The following is a 20797-nucleotide window of genomic DNA, read 5'->3' on the forward strand; positions in this document are numbered from 1 at the left end:
CCTCGGAGTCCTCCGCTGACATGGCCTCCTGGAGGGCGAGCAAGGGGATTCACACTCTCACCTGTGGGAGAAGTTGATACTGTATATTGACCCATGACCTCCTTAACCTAAACATTGATACCAAACTCCACCTAGGCCCCATCTTGCCCACACATTGACACCCCCTGGTGCTCATCCCAGACTTGAAAACCTCTCGGGCATTCCTATCCTCACGTCCTCCTACACACACACACACACACACACACACACACACACACACACACACACCTGTCTCTTAGTTACCCAAAGCAGACTATCTCCACCCCCATCCCCCAACACAGGACACTGACTCCGCCCTCCACCTGGCAAACCAGAGGGGAAAGAGGGCACTACCATCAACTACACATTGATAGGCTCCTGTCACTGGGACAACTAGAGCCTCCATTCCCTGCATTTCAGTCTTGGACTCCCTCTCTTCTGACCCTCCAATAGGCTGGCGAGGAGGCCATCAACAAACGCTGCCTGTGCCCCCACTGTTCCGAAAGGGACCCCTCCCTCAACCCCAGCCCGTGGTCACTGCATTCTACCTCTGGCCTCGGTCTTTAGGATTCCCCATCACTCTACCCCACCTTCGGCCCACACAGTCCCACCTCTTGTCTCTACGATCTCTGCAGCAAAGGCCTATAAATAGCTGGAGCCGCAGCGGCGTGGGTTGCGGGAACTCGGATGCCGCAAGGCCCGCGGGGGGAGCCCGGCAGCGGCTTTAGCAACCCATCAGCTTACTGCAGGAGCAGCCAAAGTGCACGCATCCCCCACGCGTGCACACGCCCCATACATCTCTCTGCCCCAAGAGCACTGGCGTGTGAAGAGGTGAATGGGGCTCTGTCTCAGCGGGGGTGGCACAGTGTGGGGGCACAATGTGGGCTCTGTGCCTCGCCCTCAGGCCAAGGGCTGGGAAAGAGTCAGCGGTCCCCGAGCTGGTGCCTCTCTCGACCCCGCTCCACCACAGGGGCCCCTCGGTGACTGTCTCTGTCTGCTTCAGCCCCCCAACCGAGCTGCCTTCACCGCAGCGTTTCTGCCCACACTCAAGCACCTCCCGTCCAGTTCCGCAATTTCCTGATCCCAGGGAGGTGTTGTTCTCTACATTAGAGCAAGAGGGGCTGCGAGGCAGCACCTAGTTCCGGGTGGTCCGAGGCCATTTCACCCCCATCCACCCTCCCCCCCGCAAACTCCCAATCCATCTCGAGCCTCTCCATACCCTCCCAGTTCTAGGCTCCTGGTGGTTCCGCTTCCCTCCTCTCCTCCGCTGCAGCCAGACTCCTGGGGCCAAGAGAACCGCGGAGGCAGCGCAGGCGGGGCGAACCCAGAGCTCCGCCCTAGTCCCACCGAGAACGGCGCTGCCTGGGCACCTCCGAGAGCCGAGCAAACGATTCACGCGTGACCCGGCTATGAGCCAGGAGTCCTGGACCTAGAGGTTGCAGAACCGCAGCCTACGATGTGACTAATCAGGCGGCACCAACCGAGTGCGCATACCTTGGCGGTCGATGCAAGAGTAGACCAAGATGCTGCTGGCGAGTGTGAGGTGGCAGAGTGCACCGCGTCCAGACGCCCGGGTCCACTGCCCACCGCCGCCCCCAACCCTCTGTGAACAGCTGACTGGGTCCCTAGCCACGTGGGTGGCCCCCACTCCCCAAACAGAGGTCTGATTCCGAGTTCCAACCAGTCTTTCAATCTAACTGGTTTCAAGTATAGGTTTATTCAAAGACAGAGACGCGTTAGGGCGCGGTCCAATCAAGACGGGTGTGCCTGGCAGTGCGCCCTCCTGGCGTGTTCTGCTGACCCCTGGCGGTCGAGCCGGCCAAGGGACCGATTAGGTCTGATCTACCTAGATCACAGTCATCCTGGCTTTCCAGTCAGAGGCAAGAGGGGCCCCGGGGGCAGCTCTGACGCTTAGGGACTTTGTAGAGCAGGGAACCAGAAGCTGGCCTCTTGAGGTCAAATGTCCAGGAAAAAGATCCAAGACACCAAGGGAGCTATCAGAGTGTACCCCGGTATATCTTCTTGCAGGTTATTAGATAGGTGGGCAGAGCTTGGGTGTCGTGAAAGATAACAAAGATTTTGGGCTGGTGGAGGCAGTCCACTGCGCTGTCATAGCGAAGGACCTGACCGGTAGCCCTCAAAGGAGGCGCCTTCAGACCTTTCGAGCCCTGTCCATAGTCACCGGTCAGCACCTGTGCCACAAACACTGCCTTGTGGCCTTCTGCGTTGGGAGGCGAGTAGCGATCCAGTACCGACAGAGAGGCTCGCTTGGCAAAGTACACGCCCTGTCCGTAGAGTGTGCCTATAGGACAAAAACAGGTGAGCCACCAAAAGTGAGGATCAGCAGGGTCAGCACGGTCCGTGTCCCTTCCCTGCACAGGCCTTACCGATTCTGCCACAGAAGCTGCGGTTGAAGCCGTGTGTGCAGATGTCAAGCACAGCAGACTCTGATGTGCCGTGGTAGAGGACTTGCTCCACCGGGCGCTGCTGGCAGCACTGCACCAGGCGTTCCCGGTGCAGCTGGTACTGTTGTTGCAGTAGCGGGTGGGATACTCGGTCCACCTGTGGAGTGCACGGTAGTTGGGGGTGAAGTTATTTGGAATCTATGCCTACACTGGCCAGAAGTAGAGCTGAACTCAGCAATCACTAGCTCTCTGGTGGAAAGAAGAATTTAGGATTTGAGTGAAGATGTGAGGCGCCTCTCCATTCCAACCCCTCTCCAGCCCCCACCCCCAACACACACTTGTGCTCTGTCTAGAGGAACACACTGACCACCTCTATGAGGGCTTTGGAGGGCTGGCTTCCAGGAAGACCTAACTCCCCCAGGGAGCCCTGCAGGTGGGTAGACCTCACTAAATTTAGCACCAACAATCAGATTCCAGCAGTAAAAAGCCAAGCCAAGAGCCTCACAGTACTGAAGACTTAGACGCTAGTAGTTTTAAATAAACTGCACATGGTGACACATGTCTTTGGTCCTAGCACTCAGGAGGCTGAGGCAGGAAGATCTCTGTGAGTTCGAGGCCAGTCGGGTCCACAGAGCAAGTCTAGGATGGCCAAGGCTACACAGAGAAACCGTGTCTCGAAAAACCAAAAAAAGAAGAAAGAAAGAAACTAACTCTAGTTGGTCTTTTAGGAGAAGGAGGAAGACGAATACTACATCCATAAAACAGAACTAGCTGCTATGAAAAGGAGTCTGTGTGAGTTTGAGGCCAGGCTGGTCTACAAAGAGAGTCCAGGACAGTCAGGGCTATTACACAGATAAACCCTGTCTTGAAGAGAAAAAAAGTGAAAGAAAGAAAGAAAGAAAAGAAAAGTCTGAACATCAGAAACAGAATATTAAAGATGAGATCCCAAGACTGGAAATACAGTGCAGGGGCAGAGTGTTTGCTAAGTGGCTTGAATTCTCAGGTAAAAGGAAAGGGAGCCAAGGGTGGTGGCGCACACCTTTAGTCCCAGCACTCAGGAGGCAGAGGCAGGTGGATCTCTGTGAGTTCAAGGCCAGCCTGGTCTACAAAGTGAGTCCAGGACAGCCAAGGCTACACAGAGAAACTTTGTCTCGGGGGGAGGGGGAGGGGGAAGAAGGAACAGGAAAGCCAGGTGGTGGTGGCGCACACCTTTAGTCCCAGCACTCAGGAGGCAGAGGCAGGCAGATCTCTGAGTTCCAGGACAACCTGGTGTACAGAGTGAGTTCCAGGACAGTCATGGCTAGACAGAGAAACCCTATCTAGGGGTGGGGGGGGGGGAGCAAAGAGTGGGAGGAAGAAAAGAAAAAGAAGAGGAGGAGGAGGAAGGGTAGCTGAGCTCATTCTGTGGGTAGGCTAGATAAAGATCTGACTGCATGGTCCTCTAGATGGATTTAAGGAACTGGAGCTGGGAACGGAGCTAAAGGAAAAGGGAAAGAAACCATGAGGGGCAGGTAGATCGCTGTGAGTTCGAGGCCAGCCTGGTCTACAAAATGAGTCCAGGACAGCCAAGGCTACAGAGAGAAACCCTGTCTAAAAAAAAAAAAAAAAAAAAAAAAAAACAACAACAACAACAACAACAACAAAAAAGAACCATGAGGGGCCAGGCGAGAGCATGAGGTGGATGGAGAAACTCGGTGCACCTGGGAACACAGAGAAAGATGTCTCCCTGAGCCGGAGGCCATATCACCAGATGGCAAGAACCATGAAGTGCCAAGGACATTGGGAAAGACATGCCCCTTGGCACCTAACAGAAAACTATAGCTTTTGAAGTGCAGACACCTTTGCAAGTATCCACGTACACACATCAAGGTCAGGATACAAAGACAAGTGGGAAGAAATCCCACAGTGCGTTTCTCAACACCAGTACTGGGTGTTGGTGAATTATCAAACGCGGAGCTGGAGAGAGTTCAGCAGTTAAAGAGTGCATACTGTTCTTGCAGAGGACCCAAGTTCAGTTCCCAGCATCTCTGCCAGGTGGTTCACAACCACCCATCATTGCAGCTCCAGAGGGGTCAGAGGCCCCCTGCAGTCACCTGCATTTATGTGCACTTAATTCCCTCCCCACCTGCCCACACATGCTCCCATCACACAACACATATTTTTAATCTTAAAAAACAAACAAACAAAAAAATCGATTGTCCTAACTTTCCAAGAATTGGAGGGGGGGGGCTATAAGGCTATAAGATGACCCAGAAAGTACAGGTCCTTGTTATGCCAGCCTAGAATCTGAGTTTAGGGCCCAGAACCCATCCACATAAAGCTGAGGAAAAAAAATGTATTCAGAATCTAAACACTATATTCCAGTCAAGATGATACTGAAGACAAAGAAGGACATATTAGCAAATGGAAAGCCGGGCGTGGTGGCACACGCCTTTAATCCCAGCATTCGGGAGGCAGAGGCAGGCAGATCGCTGTGAGTTCGAGGCCAGCCTGGTCTACAAAGTGAGTCCAGGATGGCCAAGGCTACACAGAGAAACCCTGTCTCGAAAAACCAAAAAAAGAAAAAGAAAAAGAAAAGCCATGGAAAGTTTACACCTATATCAAATTAGAGCCATGCCTTTAGTTCCAGTATTCAGACGGCAGAGAAGGCCAGATCTCTGTGGGTTCAAGGACAGCCTGGTCTACATCACAAGTTCCAGGACAGCCAGAGCTACATAGTGAGAACCTGTCTCAATAAAATAAAATACAATAATAAAATAAAAGAGTTGTGGGGCTGTAGAGATGGCTCAGAGGTTAAGAGTACTGGCTCCTCTTCCGAAGATCCTGTGTTCAATTCCCAGCAATCACATGGTAGCTCACAACCATCTGCAAGGAGATCTGGTGCCCTCTTCTGGTGTGCAGGTGTACACGCAGGCAGAACACTGTATACATAATAAATAAATCTTTAAAATAAAAAGAATTGTGAAACAATCCTCCAGTTATAAAAGGCTATATACATATTTTTTGGGTTTTGACAGTTTTGACACAGGTTCTTGTTATGTAGCCCAGACTAGCCTTTATTGTGTAAACCAGACTAGCCTCAAACTTTCAGGAATCCTGCCTCAGCCTCTGAAGCACCTGGATTACAAGCCTTTGCCACTACACCCCGTTGTTAGTACAACTTAAAACTCAGAGAGGTTCGCTACCCACTCACAGACACTCAACTGCAGAATCTACACATCAGGGTGGCAAAAGGTCAGCTTGCCCAGAAGTCAAGCATGACTCAGAAGAAACCAGGAAAATAAAAAATAAAAGTAAAGCCGGACGTGGTGGCACACGCCTTTAATCTCAGAACTCGGGAGGCAGAGACAGGCAGATCGCTGTGAGTTCGAGGCCAGCCTGGTCTACAAAGTGAGTCCAGGACAGCCAAGGCTACACAGAGAAACCCTGTCTCGAAAAACCAAAACATTAAAATAAAATAAAAATTAAAAAAAGAATATCCCCGAATATTCTCTCATCCAATGTTATTCGTTTGCTTCTTTACATGTTTACTTATTGTTGCTTTTTTTTTTTTTTGGTTTTTGGTTTTTCGAGACAGGGTTTCTCTGTGTAGCCTTGGCTGTCCTGGACTCACTTTGTAGATCAGGCTGGCCTCAAACTCACAACGATCGCCTGCCTCTGCCTCCTGAGTGCTGGGATCAAAGGTGTGCACCACCACACCTGGCTAGTTGTTGCTTTTTGAGACATAGTCGCATGCATCCCAGGCCTTGACTTCACTATATAGCTGAGGATGACCTCATCCTACTGTCTCCTTCTGCCCCTCACTGCTGGGATTCACATGCGACTCTGTCCCTCCATTCGCTGCTGGGACTTGCACCCAGGGCTTTGTGAATGCGAGGGGCATTCTACCAGCAGAACTGCATTCCTAGTCTACCACACAGGGTTGTGATGGTTTTTGTAAGTGTTTGTTCTGGTTTTCCCTCTTGAAGACATTTTGCTGTTTTAATTTTTATACGTGTCTGTAAGTATACTCAGAGGCCAAAAGAGGGCATCAGTTGTCTCCTGGAGTGACAGGCCATTGTGAGCCACCTAACATGGGTACTGGAAATCAAACTCCAATGAGTCATCTCTCCAGGCTCTGCACATTTTTTTTTTAAACTTTAAAAAATAGATTTTTCTCAGCGAGTCCAGGAAAGCCAAGACTAAACAGAGAAACCCTGTCTCGAAAAAAAGAAAAAAAGAAAAAAATAGATTTTCTTTTTAGAGGCTGGCTCTATAGTCAAAAGCACAGGCTGGTCTTCTAAAGGATATGGGTTCAGGTCCCAGGAACCATATGATGCTCTCTTCGGGCAACCTTAGGTATCAGGTACACACATGGTGCATAGACATACATGCAGGCAAAACACTTATATACCTAAAAATAAAATAAATAAAACTTGAAAAAATATATGCTAAAAAATACCTGTGTTTGTCTGCATGTATGTTTGTATACCATACGCATGCCTGGTGCCAGGAGAGTTCAGAAGAGGGCCTTGGGCCAGGCGGTGATGGCACATGCCTTTGATCCCAGCACTCGGGAGACAGAGGCAGGCAGATTGCTGTGAGTTCGAGGCCAGCCTGGTCTACAAAGTGAGTCCAGGACAGCCAAGTCTACACAGAAAAACTCTGTCTCAAAAAACAAAAACAACAATAACAACAAAAACAAAAAGAGGGCCTCAAGTTCCCTGGAACAGGAGTTTCAGATGGATTTAAGTCATCATGTGAGTGCTGAGACCTAAAAGTAACATGTGCTGTCCGTCTCTGAGCCATCACTTTAACTCCTACACTTTTGTTTTGCTTTGTTTTGTTTTCTTGGTTTTGGGAGACAGGGTCACTCTGTGTATCCCTGGCTGTCCTGGAACTCACTCACGGTGAAAAACCAGGTTAGCCTCGAACTCAGAGACCCACCTGCCACTGCCTCCCAAGTGTTGGGATTAAAGGGGAGCACCACCACCTCCTGACAGGACCCCACAGTTCTAATGACCATAGATGCAAGGGTAGATATTTTTTCATTCTCATTATAGAGTCAAAGTATGAAGGCTATAGCCTTCTCTGTGTGATTGGCCCATGCACCTTAACCACATAGGATAAACACTGCAAATGACCAAAGTATGAGCTGGTAGGAGGAAGAGGTGACAGAAAAAGAAAGAAACCCCATTCTATTCCTCTTTGTATAAGTAGATGAAGGGGGGAAAGTCTCTAAAGTAATAACAGGAAGAAAAAAAAAACCTCAAATGTGACATCTTAACTTATAGATACACTTACTAGAAGAATCAAGTAAATGACTAATACTAACAGAAGCAGCACTGTGACCACAGTACTTCTGGATGGCAGTTGCCATGGCAACGATGGTGATGGTAGTGACGGCCGTAGGTGACAACTGTTGTTGGAGCCCAGTGGTGACCTTCCTAACCTCTGGGGAAGACAATTCTGTATTCCCAGACATATCTATGTGAAGATTGAGGCTGCTAGACCCACCTATAACTTGTAGCACCTTGCCCAGTCTCACCACAAAGTGACAGCTCTCCTGTCCTTTCTATGGGTTTAAGGCCATCTGTCTTTGGCCTCATCCATGAGTGCATGCAGTCTTCTGGGTGGGAAAGCTGCTGTTCATCACACACTTTCTTCTACCCTACTCGCCAGCTCCTTAGCATATTTCCAGGGATGTCTCTGTTGTCACTCCCTAAATATTCTGTTCCCTCATCACATGCAGCAGACTAGCCTGACAGTTCCTCGCTCCCTCCCAGTCAGTTGTTTGTTTGTTTGTTTGTTTATAGACAGAGCCTCACTATATAACTCGGGCTGGCCTGGAACTCACTACATAGACCAGGCTGGCCTCAAACTCAGAGAAATCCATCTGCCTCTGCTCTTCTTTTCTCACCTGCCTGGACAGGTTGGGGAGGGGGTCCTAAGGCTTCATTCTGGCTCCCCACTACGCGGTACTAGCTTGGTTTTTGTCCATGCTCATGGCTGCCAAATTTACCAAGAATATAGGAGGAGCAGCCACCATAAATATATACAATGTATATGTAGACATATTTTTCTCCTACTAACCTATATTCCCAGCTATACACACATACACACACACACACACACACACACACACACACACACACAATTTTATTCACATGGAGAGAATACAGGGCTAGACCTCTGCCAGAATGTGCCTCTGTTGGAGACATAGCGGTAGCCCTCCCCACCCCAAACGGGAACAGCAATCCCCACATTGGCCACCAGATGGTATCAACTGTGGCACAGACAGCCATATAGTCCCCAGTGAGAGCCTCAGGCAGGCAGGCCTCTCAGATCCCTAGTCCGTGTGCCCTCCTATCTTGCTCAGACTCTGGGTGAAGAAGGGGCACTTATCCATTGTAGGAAGCAGAGAAACCCCGAGTGAAAGAAGTCCTGAGTAAATGTGTGTTATCGGCACAGGCAGCCATGTCAAGGACCCCAGAAGCACGGCAAAGCCTTCCTCTGGTCCAAATGTGGATGCTGATGGTGTGTGCGGAAGGTGTCCACCACAGCTCTCTCCCTGGGATATTTACCGCTTGAAGATTGCTCCTGACAGTGACTGCTCCTACTGCCTCCTTGGCCCATGAACCCTTGTTTTTATCTGTAGGTAATTATCCTGCCTCTTTGTACAGCTGTATGCAATAACCCTGCCTCCTGGTCAGCTTTAGATAATAAAGGCATTCGTTCAGCCATTCAGCTTCTGAGGTGATGCAGTTTCTCCATCTAAGAGCCCAGACCCCATCCCAGCGTTCCTTGTCTCTGTGTGTCTGTCTTTTCTTCATTCCCTCAATGGCCCCCAGTCAGGTCCAAGTCCCTGGAGCCACGTACCAATGCGGCGACCCGTTCTATCAGCTTTCAGCAACACATCCAACTTTAAGGAGCTTTTGGTCAACTGACCCCAATATAAAGAAAAGTGTACAGATGCCACAAGGCCAAAAGCACAGGTCGTGAACTCACTCGAACAATGCAGATCCTGTTCTGGGCAGCGTCCAGGGTATTGTAAAAGGCCTGTACCACATCCTGGAACTCCTTGGAATTTTCTTCCAGGGCCTCCAGCCTGCCCAAGGGTTCTTTTAGCCTCTGCCCTGACACTGACACAAGGGAAGAAAGGGCATCAAGGCCGTGCCTCAAGCACTAGCCTAAAAGCTAACCCATTCCACCCTCCCCAGGTCCAAGGTACAGACAGACTCACAGTTGTTTTTGGCGGCCTCCGAAGGGAAGGTCAAATTCTGGTCCCAGGGGCCAACAAGCAGAGCAGCTAAGTGGCGAGCAGCACGGGCAGGCTGGACCCCAAAGCCACGGAGGACAGCCTGATCACCATGCAGGGTAACCTTCACATCATGGCACCTCTCCAGGCGAGCCCCAAGCTCCGAGGGCAGCATACAACCTTGGAGGCTCACTGTCTCCTCCCGAAGGTGTACCTCCAAGGCAGTCAATAACGCCCGGTTCAATTCCTCTATATCCTGCTCAAAGGATGTGTGCACCACCAGCTGGGCCCTGCCCTCAGTATCCTCCCCCAGGGGCTCTTCTGCTTCTAACAGGGAGAGGGCCAGGGCTCGCCTCAGTGCAGTGGCCTCCTGCTGATCAGCCACCTGGCTTTGGGACTCCAAGGATCGGTGGATGGCCAGCTGCAGCGTGGCCTCTTCTTCTAACCGACCAGGTGCCCCGGTGCTGAGGGCCAGAGAGTCCTCCCCAGTGGGGTTGTCTTCCTCCTGTTCCATGGTGGGCTCCTCTATCTGCTCTCCAGGGGTCTCCTTCCCTGTCTCCAGAGGCAGCCTGTCCTCCCCGTGTAGGCCCTCCAGGGTAGCCAGCAGCTCTTGGACATCCTCTAAGGGCAGAAAGAGGCCAGTGGGTCAGTGGTCAGACCCAGCCAGGGGGCTGATAATCAGTGATAGAGTGATTTGGAATAGATTAAAGGAAAGAGATGGAGATTGCATCTTGGGTTGAGGGTAGGCCACACAAGGGTCACTACATAAGTCAGAGGGCAGAGCAGGGAGAGGATTGCCATCAAAAGACTGCGGGGAAATGGGCTGGGCGGTGGTGGCACACGCCTTTAATCCCAGCACTCAGGAGGCAGAGGCAGGCGGATCATTGTGAGTTCGAGGCCAGCCTGGTCTACAAAGTGAGTCCAGGACAGCCAAGATAACAGAGAAACCCTGTCTCGAAAAACCAACCAACCAACCAACAAAAGACCGCAGGAAATTCCCTACCCAGACTCATGTTCTGATCGCTATCTGTACTGTGGCCACGGAGGACTTGGAGGGCCTCAGTGGGATCCATCTGTGGGAAGAGGATGTCAGGGTCACAGCGGAGGAGGCATCTAGGTCTGGCAGGTAAGAAAAAGGACAGAGGCGGAACACCATCTTACCCTTTCAGGGTCTATGTCCGTGGTGGCGCTGGCCAGATGTTCCGTCCCAAAGACACACTGGAACTGAGCCTCCAGTCTGTGAAGAAGGTGCTGCCCCTCCATACCCAGCAGGAACCTGGTGCTGCCAGGGTGCTTCATGCTCAGCACGTGGCAGCTAATGCTACCCAGCAGACTCTGCAGCAACTCTTGGGCTGCCTGGCATGGGACCCTGGCCCCATAAAGCTGCAGGACGGACCGTAAGGAGGACAGTTGACAGGTTCAGAGTACAGGAAAGGTACCTGAACCCCCATAAGGGAAGAGGCAAAGCGAGGGGACTCTAAGGGCCACTCACCCGAAAGCCAGTCACATCTACTCCTTCAAGTGGGAAAAGGGCAACATCTTCCAGGCTGGCAAGGAGGTCCTCGTGATAAAGCTGCAGGAAACGCATGGCCCCTGGCTCCATCGACATCACTGCCTCCACCAGGCTCTCTTGCCTCTGCAGCTCTCCAGACCCAGGGCTCTCCAGCCCCGACTCTGGAGGCTCTACAGCCATCCCCGTTAGACCCAACAGTCCCTCCTGCCCTGGTGAGCTTGCGGCAACTTCCCCTAGGCTCTCCTGCCCCTGAATTCCCATTGAGTCTGAGGCCACGGGTCCTACTCGCCCTGGAAGCCCTGTGAAACTTTCTACTGAACCTACTGGGCTTGCAGACCCCATAATCCTCTGGCTCAGGAAAGCAGTCTGCTCTGGAGATTCCACAGTTCCCAGGCTTATAGGTTCCTCTTGCTCCAGAGACCTCACAGGCCCTGAGTCACTTGGCGTGGCTTGTCCCAGAGCTCCTACAGGACCTGTCCTTAGGGAGGTTCCTAACTGTCCTGATGCCTCCTCAGAGCCCACAGTCACAGTCAGGGCCTCTGCCAGCCCGCTAGCCCCTGTAAGAGAATGTTCGATGATTCCAGATTCCTGTATGTTTGGGTGATCCCCTCCACGGATGCCCTTGGCAAGCTCCTCTGGCTCTAAGACATCATAGTGGGGAACAAGGCTCAACTCAGAGCCCTGCAGCCAGTGTTTCTGCTTCAGCACCCGCTCAGCCACTGGAGGAAGAGAGAAGACAGAAAGGCCATTGAGGGTCTAGCACAGAGGAAGGGTGTAGGCTCAATTTTCTTAACCAATATATTTTATTAACAACTTAGTGACCAAGCATACGTCACTTATAACTCGACTAACCAAAACCATAGGAAATGAGGATTAATGAACACAATAACAAAATCTTAAGGATATCAGTTCCGAGGAACGATTCTCCTGGCACAATCAGCAGGATTTCTTCTGCTGGAACCTAGAGTAACCAGAACCCAGAACCTCAGCAGGAGCTGGAGCCCCGAAGCCTTCCCTCAAGGGGTTCTCTCTAGGAGCGTCTCAAAGTGCAGCAATGAACAGCCAAAACTATCCCAAGTCTCCAAAAAGCCTCTGCCTCCAGTTCTGGGCTCCTTTATATATCTCCTCCCAGAGTCTGCTCATGGGATCTTTTCAGCTGTCAACAATCAAGCTCCTGCACAAGGTGGTCGCTCTTCTAGTGGATTAACCTCACCTGTTCTCTCATGAGACCGTTCTGATCCCGCACTTGGAATCCTAAAAAACAGGTTTATCTCTCCTTCAGAAGGGTCCTGCTAGTTTCATCATCCTACTCACCCTGCCATCGATGAAAGGAGATAACGGTGCCCAGTTGCCCAGGTAGGCTGCGCAGACCCTCCAAGGGGCCCCCACCACTGCGACGCTCATTTTCCAGATAGAGCTCCAGCAACAACGGGTCCACCGGGGCAGCACTGTCCACCACACGTACTGCTTGGGTCTGCGGCACCCAGGCCAAGGACACCGTGGCCCCATTCAGGGGCAGATTCTGGGCCTGCTCCTCCAGGGCAGAGACCTCTGTGGACAATATATGAATTAGCTCAGGTGTCTTCCTTAGCTAGAAGCTACGCCCCCAAGCCTGCCTCTCACCTGCCTCAGAAAGGGGCATGGATAACTGGACCAGGGCACGGTCCTGCCGAGGACTGGCCAGGGCATGGCAAGCCTGCGCTGGGTGGCCCGCAGCACACAGAAGGGCCTGGACATGTTGCTCGAGGCTGAGAGGTGAAGTGCCAGGCGGCAGTCGTTGGAGAAGCACACGGTCAGGTGCGCGTGGTGGGGCTGGCCTCAGGCTCAGCCGGGTGCCATGTAGTTGGTGTTCTGCCTGGGTTAAGACCCTCTTGGCATCTGTGAGCAGGGACAAGGGGTCAGGGGCGTCAAAGCTTCAGGGAGCAGCACCTAGGCAGCCCCTTGAGTTGGCCTCCTCACCTGCAGGATCTTGAAAGACTAGGATCCCCCCACAGCCAAGTCTCTGCCAGCTCAACAGAGGCCCTCCACTGGAGCAACGGCGGTTCTCAAAGTAGAGGGTTAGCAGCTCATCTGACACTTCAGGGGGCAATCCCCGGAGCTCCAAGGCTGTCCCTGCCTCCACTTCTGCCATCCGAATCCTAGGATGCCACACATGGGAAGGGAAGAGGCCCGCCCCACCTGTTCAGTCCCTTCTCCCGTGGCCCTAGCTGCTCTCCAACACCCCACATTAGACTCACCCCACTGTCTCAGACCAGCCTGTTAGGCTTGTTGTCCTTGCCAGCCAGAAGGCCAGAGATAGGAAAGCAAAAGTGAAACTTACGGGGGGGGGGGGGTGGCGGAGGGAGGGCGGAGCTAAACCAGTGGCTGCACTTGGGGCACTTCCTCTCCTGCTGAAGTCTTAACCCTCAGTCCACACGGAAATTCCAAGGACCCTTCTGCCAGGACACAGCACTAGCCTCTGACTGGCAGGGTGAACCATATGTGTCCTAGACTTTCTCTACTTTCTTGCCTTCTCTTTGTGGCTAACTACCCTCCCCCAAGGAATGCTGAATCACCGTCAGTCAGCCCCGCCCCCATGAGACCCTGCCACCCCAGGCTTCTAAGCCCCAGGTCCCAGACAAGAGCCATACGCTAGCCTTTGGCTGAGGCTAGCTCCTTGTAGCTCCTTGAAACCGTCCACACCCAGAGGATGATCAGCCTTGCTTCTAAGGGCTGGGGGCGAGCAGTTCCACCCTTAGCCCCCAAAAGCTCATACCCAGGGGCAAGTAATAGCCCTTGCTGCCAGGCCTGTCAAACTGAGTTCTGAACCCTGGGTCTCACATAATGGAAGGAGACAGCTGATTCCTGCAAGGTGTCTGACTTCCACGAGTGTGCTACCCCATGGCACTCACACGCACAGATAAATACAAATGAATATTTTAAAATGTAGAGCTAGCATCACAACACAGCTCCTTTCTTGTGCCTCGCTTCAGCCCACATCTGCCTAGTGCTTTCGTCAATACCATCTCAGGCATCACCACTGCCCCAGATGGAGCCACTATGCTGGCATGCCTTTCTGCCACTAACCCTTACCACAGGAGAGAAACTGGAGTGACAGACAGGGTCCAGGGGGCCAGGCCCCACATCTAAGCTATGCCGTTATTTTATTTTTGACACAGGATATCACTCTGTAACCCAGACTACCTGAAACTCACTGTAAGGGTCGGACTGGTCTTGAACTAGAAGTGAGTCTCCTGTCTCAGTCTCCTGAGTGTTGGCGATATAGGCATGTTCAACCATGCCCAGATTTCAGGCTGTGCCTTGAATTCGCTCCACCACCCAACACCATAACCTGCTTGCTTCCTTCATGTCCAAGACTCTAACCCCTGCTGTTCTGCCCACACCTTCTAGTCATGCCAGCTCTATCTCGATTATCATCCCAAAGGACCGTGGAGTTTACCCAGTCTGTATGTCTAACCCTATAGTCCTTGAATCTCCACTACCTAAGAGCCTCTCCTCACAAGCAAGACACTCTAGAACTTTTTTTTTAATAATTTATTTTTATTTGATATACATTGGCATTTTGACCGCATGTATGTCTGTGTGAGGGTGTCAGATGCCCTGAACAGGAGTTACAGACAGTTGTGAGCCACCATGTGGTTGCTGGGAATTGAACCCAGGTCCTCTGAAAGAGCAGTCAGTGCTCTTAACTGCTGAGCCATCTCTCCAGCCCTTTTTTTTTCCTCCCTAGACAGGGTTTCTCTTGTAGTCCTGGCTGTCCTGGACTCACTTTGTAGACCAGGCTGGCCTCAAATTTACAGCGATCCGCTTGCCTCTGCCTCCAGAGTGCGGGATTAAAAGCGTACACCACTATGCCTGGCCCTCCAGAACTTCTTGAAGGGCCAGGCTGTCCACTTCTTCTCTGCCACTCCTAGCCACTCCCATTTTGGATACTCCACAGAGCTGGCAGGGTACCAATGGCTACTACAAACCCCAAGGCCAGTGGCTGTAAAAGCCAAAGTCCAATTGTCCCCAGTTCCCTATCCCTCTAATTCCTTCCCATACATAACACCTGATGTTCATTTGGTCCAAACCTCCCTGTCCACAACTCTTGCCTAAACCAGTATCCCTGGACCAGCTTTCCTCTGCTTGCCCCAGCCTTCCGCACAGAGCCACATGGCCATCTCTTCTCCACAGTATCCCTACTCGGCCCTTAGTGGCAGCTTTAACACGAAGCTAAAAATTTAAAGGACCTGTGAGTTGTCCAGGCTTCTTCTGAGGCTCTATAGTCAACTTTCTGCTTGTTCTTTATTTTCCTTAAAGGTCCCATAAATTATACGAGCTGTTTCTACAAAAGCCTGTCCCGTTCGTCTGCTCTGTGTTTTCTCCTTCCAGGATGGAACCACACCTTCTTGCCCGCTTTGATAAGTGCCTGTTCCAGAGGACCTGCTCACGTTTCTGCCACTGTAAACTCCTCAGGAATCCCTGCAAAGTGGATGTCCAACTGACAATGCCTGGTGTGTTGGTTAGTTTTAAGTGTCACCTTGGTACAACCTAGATCATCTGGGAAGACCATGTTTTGAGTGGAGTTCTCTAGAGCGGGCTGGCCTGTGGCCATGCCTGTGGGGAATTTCCTTGTTAATTGAGGTGGAATAGCCACCCACTCTGAGTGTGTGTAGCGCCATTTCTCTGAACTGTACAAGAGAGCTAACTAACCCTGAGAGCAAGCAAGCAAGCAGTGCAGTTCCCTGCCCCTGCCTGTACACATGAAGTGACTGGCAGCTTGAGGTTCTGCCTGGCCTTGACGGAAGTGATGGACTGTGATCTGGAAATGCGAGCCAAATACAACATTCCTCCCTGGGGCCATTTTACGTCAGGGTGTCTATCATAGCAACAGAGCCCAGTTAGAATTTGTAATTAACATGGTGGGCATGTGTCTACTGGGAGCATGTGCGAAAGCTATGGATCACAGCATGCCTTCACTAGGCCCAGCTGTTTGTGGACTCAGGAGAGAACCTTTTCCTAGCCTTACCTCAGACCTCAGAGTGGCCATACACCAAGAACCAGAGGAGAACTGAAATATCCTCAAATCCCTGAAGACCAGGAGACCACCCAGGGCAAAGTTTCCTCAGGAAGCACTCCCCGCACCCCCAGATCGAGGCAATTCTGACAAGTTTATTTTGAAGCAGGAGGGTGAGTGTGAAGAGAATGGAACAATTAAATGATTAAGCCTTTTGGTCTGGAATAGGTATGGATAAGAAGGGAAAGTGAATTGTGCCTTTTTGTTTTGTTGTTTTCCAGGACAAGGTCTTATAATGCATTGCAGGCTTGGCTGCCCTGGAACTCCCTCTGTAGGCCAGGGTGGCTTTGAACTCAGAGATTCGCCTGCTTCCGCTTCTTAAATGCTGGGATTAAAGGCGTGAGATACCACCACCCAGCTGTGAATTCTGTGGGTTTTGTTGGTGGTGGTTTGGTTTTGGTTTTGGGGGTTTTTTGTTTTGGGGTTTTTTGGGGGGGTTGTTTTTTGTTTTTGATTTTTGTTTTTGTTTTTCGAGACAGGGTTTCTCTGTGTAGCCTTGACTGTTCTGGACTCACTTTGTAGTCCAGGCTGGCCTTGAACTCACAGCTATCTGCCTGCCTCTGCCTCCCAAGTGCTGATCGAATTCTGTGTTTTAAAGCAAATAAGGATTTGGGTGCAGTGGATCATGCTGTACTCTTAGTAGTTGTAAGTCTGAGGCAGGAGGATTGTCACAGGTTTACGGCCAGCCTGGGTTGCATAATGAGTTCCATGCCAGCTGTAGTTACAGAGTGAGACAGTCTCTCAAAACAACAAAGCTGAGAAGGGACAGAGTCCTTGGAGGCTTCAGTAAATCCTCGATCAGGGATTTAACTCCCCGAGTCCACATAAGTCGAAAGAGATGTGTGCCTCCAGAAGTCGTTAGCCTCCATGCCGAACCTCAACCAATCCTGGTCAGTATGCCCAGGCTGCAGGACTCTGACCTAAAGCGCCTACAGACAACAACTGACTGCCCAGCCAAGCAGAGCCGAGCAGTTTCGGTCGGCTCAGAAGCGCTGGGGACCCGGTACAACATCCGCCCTACAGAGAGGCCCCGCCCCACCCCGTCATAAGGCCCCGCCCCATCACAAGGCCCGCCCCATCACAAGGCCCGCCCAGTCACAAGGCTTCTCTGCGTCTCGCCAGCCGCAGGCGCAGGCCCAAGCAATCCGGCCGCCCAGCGGGTGCAGGTGCGGACGCACCGGCCATCACCGCGCGCGGCTGCGCAGCGGGCACCGTAGGCACTGGCCTCTGGCTCCCCGGGAGCGGTAAGTCCCCCGGACCAATCCCAAGAGCGTGTCACCGTCGTAGCCCCCTGCCAGTCGGCCATCCCCCCCCACACTCCCTGCGTTACTGAGCTAGGCCGCCTCGGGTCAGTTGGTTCGGACAGGACTCGCGGCTGGCTCATCCAAACTGGTGGCATCATTGGGGGTGGGGAGCTCTGGCGGACCTGAGCAAGAGGGAGGGGGCGGCGCGCTGCTGCGGCCCAGACCCGAGGCCCCAGCGACCCCCAAGCCTAGAAGAGAGCCCATCCGCCCTCGGGGCGCGTTCTGTGGCCACCGCCCCCTCCCCCGTCGTCCCCATCCCCCGCTTTGTTCCCTTGAACGCCCTCTGGTCGCTTCCATCCTCCACACACCCCCGCACCCCGCTGTTCCTGGCGTACCCTACTAGCAGACACCTTAGCAGCCAATACAGGCCTGCATTCAGCACCCGAAGCTAGGAACATTAGGCCCTGTGCTTAGGAGGAGGGTCAGGGTTCCGGCTAGTCACAGATGGCCTGGGGATTTCCTAGGATAGAAATAGCCGCTAGCGCTGGCCCCTTCAAGCTGCTTATAGGCGGGATGGGAACGGGAGGGCCAGGGCACACCCCCACGCCTCCCTAGCCACCGCGCCGCTGTCTCCAGACCCTTCGTTGCTGAGCTCTAACCCGAAAGACCTGCAGCGGTGAGAAGGCATCTCCCGAGCTACAAGCCGAAGCTGACAGCCGTCACTCTTTCTCCATCCCCCACTTCTAGGTCGATCTAGAGTAGCCCTTCTAAGGGTCCACATCAGTTCCCCCCACCCACACCCCGAGCCCCACCCAACGTTCCCTGCCTCCTGGTTCTGTGGCTCCCTACAGCCCTGTACAAAGGTCATGGTCCAGCTTTTTTTTTTTTTTTTCCTTCTTCTTCTTCTTCTGGGTTCCACAGCTGGTAGGGCTGTCACTGGTTCCAGTTTCTGAGACCTTAACTGTTCTCTTTTCCTCCTCCAGGGGCAGCCACAGAACCCGAGGCCATGTCCCATGAAAAGAGTTTCTTGGTGTCTGGGGACAGCTATCCTCCCCCAAACCCTGGCTATCCTGTGGGGCCCCAAGCCCCTATGCCTCCCTATGTTCAGCCTCCATACCCTGGGGCCCCATACCCACAGCCCTCTTTCCAGCCCTCTGCCTATGGTCAGCCAGGGTATCCCCATGGGCCCAGCCCCTACCCACAAGGTGGCTACCCTCAGGGACCCTACCCTCAAGGACCATACCCACAGGGACCATACCCACAGAGCCCCTTCCCCCCGAACCCCTATGGACAGCCACCACCCTTCCAGGACCCTGGCTGTAAGTGTAGGGAAAAGCGGGGAGGGGGGGCAGGGATTCAACTGCCCTCGAGGCACACTGACGCATCCTCTGTGCCCCCAGCACCACAGCAGGGGAACTACCAGGAAGAAGGGCCTCCGTCTTACTATGACAACCAGGACTTCCCCGCTGTCAACTGGGACAAAAACATTCGGCAGGCCTTCATCAGAAAGGTTGGGCCTGGCAAGTGTGTGGAGTGGGAGGAGTCACGGGAAAGGCAGCTGAAGCCGGTCTCTGATTGGCTCCTTCCCTAGGTGTTCCTGGTGCTGACCCTGCAGCTCACAGTGACCCTGTCGACTGTGGCCATCTTCACCTTTGTTGGGGAGGTGAAGGGCTTTGTCCGGGAGAACGTCTGGACCTACTATGTCTCCTACGCCATCTTCTTCGTTTCCCTCATTGTCCTCAGCTGTTGTGGGGACTTCCGGCGAAAGCATCCCTGGAACCTCGTCGCCCTGGTAACTCCCAAGCCTGTGTGCCCTGTTCCCCTCTGCCTGTAGAAACAAGAAAGGGAGGTGCACAGGGCTGGACCAAGAGCAGCTCCACACACTCACGGGTCCCCCCTCTGTGATCCTCTTCTGCAGTCGATCCTGACCGTCAGCCTATCCTACATGGTGGGCATGATAGCCAGCTTTTATAACACGGAGGCAGTCATCATGGCGGTGGGGATCACCACAGCTGTCTGCTTCACGGTGGTCATCTTCTCTATGCAGGTGAGGGGGGGGCCCTAAGGTGGGACTGTAGCCCCAGAGCCCTCCACGCCCACAGTCCCTCACCTTCTTCCCTTCCTCCCAGACCCGTTACGATTTCACCTCCTGCATGGGCGTGCTCCTGGTAAGTGTGGTGGTGCTCTTCATCTTCGCCATACTCTGCATCTTTATCCGGAACCGAATCCTGGAGATCGTGTACGCCTCGCTGGGCGCTCTGCTCTTCACCTGCGTGAGTGCGGGTGTTTGGGAGGCCTTTCCTGGGAATACCCGGGTGAGTGAACAAAGCGGTCTAATGCCAACCATGTCTTTACCCCCTAGTTCCTGGCAGTGGACACCCAGCTGCTCCTTGGGAACAAGCAGCTGTCCCTGAGCCCAGAAGAGTATGTGTTTGCGGCTCTGAACCTGTACACGGACATCATCAACATCTTCCTCTATATTCTCACCATCATTGGCCGCGCCAAGGAGTAGAGCAAGCCCCAGCTCAGGTGGCATGGTTGGCTCAGAACCGTGCCCCTGGCATGACAACGCCATCTGTGCTTCCTGCTCTCTGATCCCCAGGCATGGCCTGGCGCAGAGGAGCCCTTCACACCCTCTCGTGTATGTACACTGCAAATACTTAACGTTTGGACCCTCCATGGCCACAGCATGGCCCTTTTTAGCCTTCTGGCCCTTGCTAAGGGCTAATGGGGCTGTGTTTCTGTGCCACCTCTGTCCACTCACTGTTGCATGAGCCCCCATCTGCCAGCCCATCCCAGGGTCTGGGATCAACACCAGGCCCCAGGGGAGAGGGATCACGCCAAGAGGTGAGGGTGCACGTCTTCCCTCCTGTCCCAGATCCCCTGGCATAAAGTATACCCCCCCCCTCGCGCCATTCCCTCCCCACCCTGTCTTCTTAGGGACATGCAGGATGGGGTTTCATTCTTGTGCTGAGCCCCAAGAGCAGAGAGGATGGCATGTTTCAGGGGAGGAGCCTTTCACACTCACGCTGCCATCATTAAAACTCCAATAAAGGGTATCTTCTGCTCTCTGCTTTTCCTTGTCTCTCTTCCCTGTCACTTCCTCTGTGAGGTACAGAGGGACTTCAGACACCCCCACTCACTCCTCCCTAACCCCCCACCCCCCGCTGGCTGATGCTAAGTTCTGGACAGGCTCTGACAGCGGAGGTTGATGACAGTAGCTAATCCACTGTGCCTCCACTTCTCCCCTGCCATCTTGCCAGCTGCATTTTAAGGTGTGTCTTGGGAATCCCGGGCTGATGGACAGGATTCCTGAGGCAC

At 52.9% G+C, this 20797-nt stretch overlaps 2 protein-coding genes across 5 annotated transcripts; one reads left to right on the plus strand and one right to left on the minus strand.

The window, feature by feature from the left end:
* Positions 1-1916: 1916 nt before the first annotated feature.
* Parp10 (poly(ADP-ribose) polymerase family member 10) lies at positions 1917-13487 on the minus strand. 2 transcript variants are annotated; one of them, XM_051159787.1, is made up of 11 exons: positions 13133-13487; positions 12797-13051; positions 12488-12724; positions 11595-11892; positions 11153-11519; positions 10822-11043; positions 10664-10733; positions 9646-10281; positions 9411-9544; positions 2406-2580; positions 1917-2320 (listed from the first exon to the last, which is right to left on the minus strand). In XM_051159787.1, the coding sequence occupies exons 1-11, from the start codon at positions 13302-13304 to the stop codon at positions 2016-2018; spliced, it is 2871 nt and encodes a 956-aa protein (XP_051015744.1). In that variant the 5' UTR covers positions 13305-13487; the 3' UTR covers positions 1917-2015. The 2 variants fall into 2 exon arrangements, with proteins under 2 accessions (XP_051015744.1, XP_051015742.1); XM_051159785.1 differs by having other exon boundaries at positions 11153-11439; positions 11482-11892; positions 13133-13354.
* A 3826-nt stretch (positions 13488-17313) lies between these two features.
* Grina (glutamate ionotropic receptor NMDA type subunit associated protein 1) lies at positions 17314-20553 on the plus strand. Of its 3 annotated transcripts, XM_051159789.1 has the most exons (8): positions 17367-17476; positions 18113-18152; positions 18460-18795; positions 18877-18986; positions 19068-19268; positions 19395-19523; positions 19606-19749; positions 19839-20553. In XM_051159789.1, the coding sequence occupies exons 3-8, from the start codon at positions 18483-18485 to the stop codon at positions 19986-19988; spliced, it is 1047 nt and encodes a 348-aa protein (XP_051015746.1). In that variant the 5' UTR covers positions 17367-17476; positions 18113-18152; positions 18460-18482; the 3' UTR covers positions 19989-20553. The 3 variants fall into 3 exon arrangements, with proteins under 3 accessions (XP_051015745.1, XP_051015746.1, XP_051015747.1); XM_051159788.1 differs by lacking the exon at positions 18113-18152 and having other exon boundaries at positions 17314-17476; XM_051159790.1 differs by lacking the exons at positions 17367-17476; positions 18113-18152 and adding an exon at positions 18203-18223.
* Positions 20554-20797: the final 244 nt, after the last annotated feature.

Source organism: Acomys russatus, chromosome 17 (genome assembly GCF_903995435.1).
Source record: "Acomys russatus chromosome 17, mAcoRus1.1, whole genome shotgun sequence".
Lineage (NCBI taxonomy): Eukaryota > Metazoa > Chordata > Mammalia > Rodentia > Muridae > Acomys > Acomys russatus.